Source organism: Chenopodium quinoa, unplaced genomic scaffold (genome assembly GCF_001683475.1).
Source record: "Chenopodium quinoa cultivar QQ74 unplaced genomic scaffold, ASM168347v1, whole genome shotgun sequence".
Classification (NCBI taxonomy): Eukaryota; Viridiplantae; Streptophyta; class Magnoliopsida; order Caryophyllales; family Amaranthaceae; genus Chenopodium; species Chenopodium quinoa.
Window position 1 is genome coordinate 56,568 of NW_018744722.1, and position 10,835 is coordinate 67,402.

Consider the following 10,835-nt stretch of genomic DNA (forward strand, 5'->3'; position numbering starts at 1 on the left):
TTTCATTCCTAATTCAATTAGAATTGACGAATTGACTTTTGTTGACTTTTTAGAGTCTTAATCAGAATAAAAGAATGTTTTTTGAGGAAAATACGATTTTATCTTCCTGTACGGTCAATTTCTATCCGATTTTAGAAAACACGTCAATAATTAAGTTAGCGCCAAACGCTTGCATTAGCGCCTGACGCTAAGCTTGGCGCCTGGCGCTAGCGTTAGCGCCTTGCGCTAATGTCAGCGTCTGGCGCTAACCTCATTTTGCGCGTCCCTCTATTTCGATTTTCTATCTTTTTGGCTGATTTTATCTATAAATAGCCTTCTAAAAACTCAGTTTTCATTCACCAACTCTCATCAAGAAATTCTTTATTACTCTCTCTTTCTCTTCTAAACTAGCCTTTTTCCCAAAACACAAAATTCCGCATTCGCAAGACCTAGACACACCTAGCCATATTCGAAGTTGCCTTCGCCCTAAACGTGAAAGGTTTTAATTTCTGAGGGTTTGGTCCCAAATCTCTCTTTCAATTATTTAATTTCATTGTTGTTTTATTATTTTCCTTGAAGTTACTAACGTGTGTATTTTGTTATTAGAAAGAGGTACGAGGCATCCAATTAAGTACTTTGATGATTTCTATTATTGTTATTATGTAGAAATCATGCTTAGGTTGTTGTTATGATTCCTACTGTGTTATGTTAGGGCATTTTGATCTTCCTAGTATCATGTCTAGGGTAACTTTAATATCAAGTATGATTAAAAGTATGATGCCTTTTATGTTCTTCCTAATATTTATGATTGTTAGTATCATGTTAGGGCTAAATATTTTATTTTTATTGCTTAGTGACATGCTAGGGTTTGTTATTAATCTTGTTAGTACATGCCTAGGATCTTGCTATTATTATGCTTTAACATGAACATGTTTATGATTATAATTATTATTATGATTATCATTATGTTGCTTGATTATTTTTATTGTTATATCTTGATCACACCTTTTATGCATGTTTAAAGGGAATTGGTACTTGTAATCACGCTTAATAAGATAATTAATAATCTTGTTAGGGTTAATATGATTATAATTCAAGTGGTCGCCAATAATAGATTTATTTGTGCATTAATGTTCAACCAACATATATAAACAGGTTTAGGGTAAACCTATTGATTGAATGTTAGTAAGAAAGCGCACATGAATACGATCAGAATAAAGTATAGTCCTATTATTAGGGTAGGTCCAATCTCTTTTAGGTTGGATTTTTACCTTCATCCCCGAACTACCAGTCATGGTTCCAGACCTATTGGAGTTCACGATCTCCTGGATCTTTAAGGGGTGTAACCTTCACCTTGTGAGCGGTTTACAAGTTCCTAAAACTTGTTGGCGACTCTTTTGCTCTAGCTTCCTTCCCTTTGGACGCCACCGTACTTTAGTGTATGATCACAGTGGGGTTCAAGCTAGGATAACGCTTGAAATATTCCCTACATGTTGTTATTGAGATTTTTCTTCCACTTGGAGTAGTCACCTTGATCGTCTTGCGCCATCCTTGCACTAAACCCTCCGTTGGGGTGATGAGCTTCGAAGGGTTAAAGTTCTTGCTTTGTAGAACCGTTTCGATGAGCGAGGAATTATCCTCTACATATTTCGGCTCATCATTTTCTCGCCCAAAGAGGAGTCCCATGACATTAAAGTTAAAGCATGGGGGTGCTTTCTCCTTGTGAATAGGAGTTAGGATCTCATCTAGAAAGTAACAATCCAGAAAGATTTCGAACCCCGGTTGTCTTATTCCATTTACAACAAACGGTTCGTGAAATTGGATAATCCTCTCCTTCCCTTATGAATTTTCCATTGAGAGTAAGAGGGTATTGGTCCATTGGGATTGCTTTCTTTTGGGTGCGAGCGTTCCTACGCACCTTAGACCTTTCCTTGGCTCGCTTAAGATCTTCCCGAGTCGGTTCGAAACCAAGTCCGAAAGTATCTAACTTAGGGAGGCCAGGTGTTGGGAATATTTCAAACATTACCCCAAACTTGAACCCCACTGTGATCATACACTTAAGTATAGTGGCGCCCAAAGGGAAGGAAGCTAGAGCAAAAGAGTCGCCAACAAGTTTTAGGAACTTGTAAACCGTTCACAGGGTGAAGGTTACACCCCTTAACGATCCAGGAGATCGTCAACTCCAATAGCTCTGTAACCATCACTTGTAGTTCAGGGATGAAGGTACAAATCCAACCTAAAAGAGATTGAACATGCCCTGATAATAGGCCTCTACTTTATTCAGATCGTATTCATGTGTGCTTTCTGACTAACATGTATGCAATCAATAGGATTAACCCTAAACCTGTTTATCTATGCTGGTTGAAATATTAATGCACAAATCAGACTATTATTGGCGATCACTTGAATTATAATATAATTAACCCTAAACAAGATTATTAATTATCTTATTAAGAATCATTACAAGTACCAAATCCCTTTAAACATGCATAAAAGGTGTGATCAAGCAATAACACCAAATATAAAGCAACATAATAATAATCATAAATGATAATACTCATAACAATCATAATCATAATCGTAATCATGTTAAAGCATAATAATAGCAAGATCCTAGGCATGATACTAACAAGATTAATAACAAACCCTAGCATGTCGCTAAGCAATAAAGATCAAAGCTTTAACCCTAACATGATACCAACATGAATATTAGGAAAGAAAATAGGAAGCATCGCGGGAATCATAATAAGCATATTTGACATTATAACCTTCTCCCTAAACATAATACTAGGAATAAAAAACACCCTAATATGACACTAGGAATCATAATAACAACCTAGACATGATTTCTATATCATAATATCAAAAAATCAATTAAAGAACTTACTTGGATGCCTCTTATCTCTTTCTAATAACAAAATACACGCGTTAGTAACTTCAAGGAAAATAATAAACAAACAATTAAATTAAATAATTGAAATAGAGATTTGGGACCAAACCCTCAGTAATTAAAACCTTTCACGTCTAGGGCGAAGGCAACTTCGAACTTGGCTAGGTGTTTCTAAATCTTGTGAATGCAGAACTTTGTATGCAAAAGGCTAGTTTAGAAAAGAGAGAAAGAGAAATCAAGAGATTCTTGATGAGAGTTGGTGATTTTTGATGATTAAAAACGGAGGTTTTAGGAAGCTATTTATTGAGAAAATCAGCCAGATATGATAAAAAAACGAATCAGAGTTTCGAAAAGAATAAAACAACGTGGCGCCAAACGCTGGACTCTAGCGCCAGACGCTAGACGCTGGAAACAAATTTCCACGAGTTTTCTTAATTTGATAAAATTTAGCCGAACGAGAGGGAAAAATCGTATTTTCCTTAAAAACACTTCCTTTATTCTAATTAAAACTCTAAAAAGTCAACTAAAGTCAATTTATTAATGCTAATTAAATTAGGAATGAAAAGAACCTTCTAGAAGAATCTAGAAGACTATAATCAATCCTAATTGCATTAGGAATGATAGATCAATATTAGGCCCTCCTCTAGATCATTGGGCCGCACATAAATACCAAACAGCGCCCATTTTAGTAATTTGGCCATAACTTACTCATTATTCATCGGAATTGGGCTTATAATATATTATTGGAAAGCTCTTTTTGAACGCGACCAAACTACACTATTATTGGACCCTTTCCATGGACCAAACTAAAATGGATTGGCTGTTTTCTTAAAATAGATTTTCAAAAACAGAGAGAAAGAAAAGAAATAAAAATTGACCGCAACACTAGACTTTCCACACTTTCACCTCATTTGACTATCATTCGACGTGAAAGGTACTCATCACTGGGTTTTGTTTTGGGGAGACATAAATGGGTGTCTACAGAAGCCCCCACTTTGACTGAGTTTGGAGAAATGCAAGTTTTGAAAACAAAAGTCAAAGTATCGATAGGGACAGAGAATGATTCAAAACGTTCTACGATCCTAAACTATTCTTGTAACGCCTATACCTGCAAACTAGCGTTAGTTAAACAGATAAGAGAGTTAAGAAACTCGTATCTTCCACCGTCGAGCACACGTCTCTAAAGGTAACAAATTTGATGTTGTTGCATTTGCCATTGTGACAGCCTTCCACAAGCTAGGGAATGCCATCCTCCTATTTGTTTTGACGATCTTCTGCAAGCTAGAGAATACCTCCTAAAGAATGCTACACCTGCAACTACCTCCAATTTTGTCGTGATAGACTTCTACAAGCTAGAGAACCCCATTGAAGATTGCTTTGCTTGAAATGACCTTCTTGCGCTTTGTGATCATCTTCCGCAAGCCAGGGAACACGATCGAAGATAACTTTTCTTGAAATCACCTCCTGCTTTTAACAACCTTCCGCAAACTAGGGAACGCTATCGAAGATATCTTCGCTTGAAGTCATTGTCATTTGTTGCGATAATATTCCGAAGAAAATTACCGAAGACCAATACTTGTCGATCTTTAAAAGCTCGCTTGAACTTTGCTTCCGCTATGTTTGTACGTCGGCGCTTTTGCTGCTTGTGAACCATTACGTCAGTGCTTCTGCTGTTTATGAACCATTATGTCGGTGCCTCCGCTGTTTATGAACCATTATGTAGGTGCCTCCGCTGGTTATGAACCATTATGTCGGTGCCTCTAATGAGCCAATGCTTAGGCGCTTTAAGCTAAGTGAGATGATCATTCATCAGGTCGATAACTTAATGCGATTATAATCGAGGCGATTACTTAATCATGTCAAATTTCTTAGAGGGGCTAACTAGCGTACCAAGGAACCCAAAATTGCTGTAAGAGGTAAAAAAAAAAACCGTTCTGAGTAGCTGAGCGTTCTGTCGCCGCCGAAACGTTGCTGACGCCACGTTTTGGCTTTGGCGCCAGACGCTGGTTCTAGCTCCAGGTGCTGAACTCTGGCGTCAGACGCCAAAGATGTCGTTTGGCGCCAGAGTTGGGAATTCCGTATATATTCCCTTTCTTTCTAATTTTTCCGCTGCTGCTTCTTCTTCGAAAATCACCGTGGAAGTTCACCTTGGTATTTCTTGCTCGTTACTCAACCAAATTTGCTCAAATTTGTTGCATATCGAAGCTTTTTCCTTCTACTTTCCCGATCTATTAATTTTTCTTCAAACTCAGCCCGGTTTTTAATGAATTTGACATTATTCTTCATGAATTTTTGAAAAACTCGAACTTTCAATTGCTTAATTCGCTTTGTTTGTCAAATTTTATGCTACAAAATTAATTCAATGTTTATATATTGCCTTGGGAGTATTTTGAGACTTGTTTAACTCTATGTGGTGGAGAAATGAACAAATTACCATTGTTGGGCCTCTTAAGGTCGAGAAGACAATGTGGCTTGTTCTTGATGTTTTTGCTAGCGATTCTTGTCCAATTTGTCACAATAATTACCATAGTATTGCAAGAAGTTGTTTGGATGCTTGAAAAATGTTGTATATGTTCACATTAAAATTGTGCTCTGTTTTAGTACTACGTACTCTGTTTTTTGCGAACATAGTATCATGTGGCTAGGCGAACCTTAGATACCATAGAAACTTAATTTATGTCGATTTTGCGCAATGTAGTATGGCTAGACAGCGAGGTTTGGATTCACGATCCCGAGGCACACAACGGGAGCATGAGCTTGTAGAGGAGGACGTCGACCCGTCCACTTCTCTCGGTCCCCTTCCTGAGTGGGATGAGCAGACTTTGTTCTTCTCCCCCGGCAACCACATTTATGAGAGGGTACATCGTGGGATTACTGCTGGTAGGACGCATTGCCACGTCTTGGGCACGATACTGTGGGCAACCTGTATAGGATGTTCATCACACTACAAAAAAAATTACTTATACAAGCAAGTGAAAAATGCCTCTAATAATAATGATATTGCCTCTAATACCTTTTAGAGATAATCAATCAAGTGCCTCTAAAAATTTCATCACTAATTGATGGTTGCTCTTAATGCCTCTTTTAGAGGCAATACAATGCATTGTTTATAAAAACCCATATATTTAGAGGCAACCGTATAACCTTGCCCCTAAATATAATTAGTGGCAACCGTATAATCTTGACCCTAAATATATTTCGAGGCATTATGTAAAATTGCTTCTAAATACCATATATTTTTAGGGGCATCCATATTATTTTGCCTCAAAATATAATTAGAGGCATTATACCTGTTTGCTTTTATATATCGTATACATTTAGAGGCAATCATGTAATTTTGTCTCAAAATATAATTAGATGCAATATTATATATTAATACTAATGATATTTAGATGCAAATTAGAAATTTGACATGAAAGGTTCTTAGAGGTAAAATGCATGATATATGCCTCTGATGTATTGATTCTAAATTTACCGAAATATATATTACAACGATATTACATTTTATGATATAATTTTTGTAAATTAATAGAAATAATCATTTTAAAGAATTAACCATGTCAGTATAACATTATAAAGCAAGTTGATTTCATTGAATCAAACAACAATGATATTATTAATAATTGTATAGTGAAAATGTCGAATCTTACCAAGCTTGAATTTGTGGCCCTTGATATTACCGGAAAGAATTATCTATCATGAGTGTTATTGCTGAAATACAACTAGATGCTAAAGGCCTTGGTGAAACCATTAAGGAGGGTAATAAAGCAACAATCCAAGATAAGGAAAAGGCCATGATATTTCTTCGATATCACCTCCATGAAGGACTCAAAAATAAATATTTAACTGTGAAAGATCCACAAGTCCTTTGGAGTAATCTAAAGGAAAGGTATGACCACCAAAAAACAGTGATACTACCTAGAGCTCGTTATGATTGGTTGAATTTAATATTGCAAGATTTTAAATCTGTTAGTGAATATAACTCAGCTATGTTTAAAATAACTTCTCACTTGAAATTATGTGGAGAAAATATTACTGATGCAGAAATGCTTGAAAAGACATACTCTACTTTCCATGCAAATAATATTGTCCTACAGACACAATATAGAGAAAAAGGTTTTACAAAATATTCTGAATTAATATCTTGTCTTCTTGTGGCTGAGCAAAATAATGAGCTGTTAATGAAAAATCATGAATCACGTCTACTGGCTCTACTCCATTCCCTGAAGAGAATGTGACAACCCATAACGGGAAAGAAACTAAAAACAAATACCATTCCAGTAGTAGTGGTCGAGGTAGAGGTCGTGGTCACGGTCGTGGCCAATGGCGTGGTCGCGATCGTGGTTTTAGTGGATATGGTAAAGGTCGTGGAGGTCATTACACAAATTCTCATTCCCACCAGAAGTGGGAACATAGGGATGATAAAGAGAAAAATGAGACCAATATATGTTACAGTTGTGGAGGAAAAGGTCATTGGTCTCGGGTTTGTAGAACTCCAAAGCATCTTGTTGAACTTTATCAAGAATCATTGAAGAAAGGAAAGAAAGTTGAGGAAAACCTTGTTGTTGAATAAGTTTAAGGTGATTTTGATTTTGGCAATGCAAATCATTTTGATGTTGCTAATTTCCTTACTTCCCCGGAAAGGAATAATTTTGATTTTGGCAGTACAACTCATTTAGAAGTTGGTGATTTCTTCAATGCTTCAGAAGGGAATAATTAAATTTATATTATTTTATGTCAACTTTAAGTATTAGACTTGATATAGTTATTTACTTATGTTATTTTTTATGGTTGTAATAAGGACTTTATATGCTATGAATTTATGAACTATTTAGGTGTTTTTATTGAATTATTTATTTTATCATCTTTATTTTTATGCTTAATATTTTGACATATATTTTATTTCATGAAGAACATGGATATTACTCAAGTTCAGTTTCCTATGAATGGTAAAGAATTGTGTCTTGCTGATAGTGCAACTACTCATACAATACTTAGAAATAAAAAATACTTCTCTACATTAATGATGAAAAGTATTAATGTGAGTACCATATTGGGTAGTACAAATATTATTGAGGGCTCCGGAAGAGCCACTATAAAATTGTCTTGGGGAACTGAAATTAAAATAATTGATGCTTTATACTCCCCATTGTCTCAAAGAAATTTATTAAGTTTTGAGGATATTCGCAATATTAAAATATTAAGACAATCAATGAAGAAAATAACGAATTCCTTCAAATCACAAATATAACACAAGGCACAAAACATGTTTTGGAGAAACTCCCTACATTCTCCAGTGGTTTGTACTACACAAAAATCAATACTATTGAAACTCAGCCTATAGTAAACCAGAAGTTTACTGATAATTTTGTTGTTTGGCATGACCGGTTAGGCCATCCCGGTTCAATAATGATGCGAAAAATAATTACGAATTCATATGGACATTCTTTGAAGAGCCAGCAGATTCTTTATAATAATTTTTCATGTGCTGCTTGCTCAGAAGGCAAGTTAATAATTCGCCCATCACCAGCTAAAATCAATTTTGAATCAATTAGTTTTCTGGAACGTATACAAGGAGATTACTCTGGGCCCATACATCCCCCGTGTGGACTATTTAGATATTTTATGGTTTTAATTGATGCATCAACTAGATGGTAACATGTGTCCTTGTTATCAACTCGTAACTTGGCGTTTGCGAGATTACTTGCCCAATTGATTAAGTTACGGGCACATTTTCCAAATACTCCTATTAAGACTATCCGGCTTGATAATGCTGGTGAATTTACATCTCAAGCTTTTAATGATTATTGCATGTCCATTGGGATAAATGTTGAACATCATGTAGCACATGTTCATACACAAAATGGTTTGGCTGAGTCATTAAACGTCTTCAGTTAATTGCTAGACCATTGCTTATGAAATCTAATCTCCCAATTTCTGATTGGGGACATGCTATATTACATGGAGCAGCACTAATTCGCATTAGACTAACAAATTATCATAAGTTCCCCCCATTACAATTAGTTTATGGTCAGGAACCAAATATTTCCCATCTAAGAATTTTTGGATGTGGGGTTTATGTTCCGATAGCTCCACCGCAACGCTCTAAGATGGGTCCTCAAAGGAGTTTGGGAATATATGTTGGGTTTGAATCCCCTTCAATAACTAAATATCTTGAGCCTACAACAGGGGATTTATTTACGGCTCGTTTTGCAGATTGTCATTTTAACGAGTCACTTTTCCCAACATTAGGGGAAGAAAAGAGAGAGCTGGAAAAAGAAATTAAATGGAATGAATTATCATTATCTTATCTTGATCCTCGAACTAAACAATGTGAACTGGAAGTTAAAAAGATAATTCATTTACAAAGTTTAGCAAATCAATTGCCAGACTCGTTTGCTGACCCAAAAATAGTGACCAAGTCACATATTCTAGCTGTAAATGCTCCATTTAAAATAGATGGCCCGGAAGGACAAAACCACGTTAGAAACGTGGAAGACCAATAGGTTCCAAAGATAAGAATCCTCGGAAAAGAAAAGGAGCATTGATTGATGATGGTCAAATTGAATAAACAAATTCCGAACGATCTCCAGAAGAGAATTTAGACATGATACAGGAAGAAATACAGGTACCTGATAATGAAGAAATTTCAACAAATTATATCATGTCTGAAATTACATGGAACCGAAATCAAATCGACGTCGATGATGTTTTTGCATGCAATATAGCATTAGATGTTATGGATTATAATGAGGATCATGAACCAAAATCCATTGAAGAATGTAGACAAAGAAACGATTGGCCAAAATGGAAAGAAGCAATTGAATCAGAAATAAAATCTCTTGGAAAAAGAGAAGTATTCGGACCTGTAGTCTGTACACCTGAAGGTGTAAAGCGAGTGGGATATAAATGGGTCTTCGTGCGAAAGAGAAATGAAAAGGGTGAAGTTGTAAGATATAAGGCACGTTTAGTTGCACAAGGATTCTCACAAAGACCTGGTATTGATTACGAGGAGACATATTCTCCTATGGTGGATGCAACTACTTTTAGATTTTTGATTAGTCTGGCAATAAGAGAAGGACTTGACTTACGTTTGATGGATGTAGTCACAGCTTACATATATGGCCCACTGGACACTACAAGAAAATAACCTTTTCGTAGCGATTATTTTAATCTTTAGTATCGATTGTAATTTTAACAAAAAGCTTTCCCAATGAATGGTCATTCGATACAATATCCCCCGTTGCCTTAGACATTAGTAGTGGTTTTCAATATCGTTGGGGTTGGCCTTAGTAATCGATACAAAAAACTACATCTATCGTGGTGATTATTGTAGCGTTAACAATCGCTATAAATTTTTAACTCATTTTCTTCAAAAAAAAAAACATGCGTATGATCTTTACAAGATTCGAACATGCAACATCAAACTCTTATATTAAATGTTTCACCAATAAGCTATGTCATATTTTATGTATTCTTTGTCAAACAATATTTATATATCTAGTGTTGAAAAGGCTTTTCGTATCGATTTTTAGGATTTAGTGGCGATTGTAAATGATAAGATTTCTCAAAATTACATAAATGTGTAAAAATAGTGTGGATATGTATTATTATGATTTCCGTATCGATTTTATATGGGAAAACCATGGCGATTGTAAAATGATACGACTTCCTTAATTATTTCACAAACAGACTTGCATATTGTAGCGAATGTACAATCGCTACGAAAAGACATTTTTCTTGTAGTGGGATAATGACATTTACATGAAGCTCCCAGAAGGATCAAGCTGCCAGAAGCAGCAAAATCTAGTTCTCGAGAACATTTTTGTATTAAATTGAACAAATCTCTTTATGGAATGAAACAATCTGGGCGTATGTGGTATAACCGTCTAAGTGAGTATTTGTTGAAGGAAGGTTATACGAATGATCCTATTAGCCCATGTATTTTTATAAAGAAATTTGGATC

General features: G+C 35.5%; 1 protein-coding gene across 1 annotated transcript; it reads left to right on the forward strand.

Annotated features, from left to right (window-relative positions):
• Positions 1 to 6,567: 6,567 nt before the first annotated feature.
• Positions 6,568 to 7,442, forward strand: LOC110703497. Its single transcript, XM_021881301.1, has 2 exons — positions 6,568 to 6,985; positions 7,099 to 7,442. The coding sequence occupies exons 1-2, from the start codon at positions 6,568 to 6,570 to the stop codon at positions 7,440 to 7,442; spliced, it is 762 nt and encodes a 253-aa protein (XP_021736993.1).
• The last annotated feature ends 3,393 nt before the right edge of the window (positions 7,443 to 10,835 follow it).

Coding starts and splice junctions, on each gene's coding strand:
- LOC110703497 (XM_021881301.1), top strand. CDS start 6,568: ATGAGTGTTATTGCTGAAATACAACTAGATGCTAAAGGCCTTGGTGAA. Junction 6,986..7,098: donor GACACAATATAGAGAAAAAG/GTTTTACAAAAT, acceptor CATTCCCTGAAG/AGAATGTGACAACCCATAAC.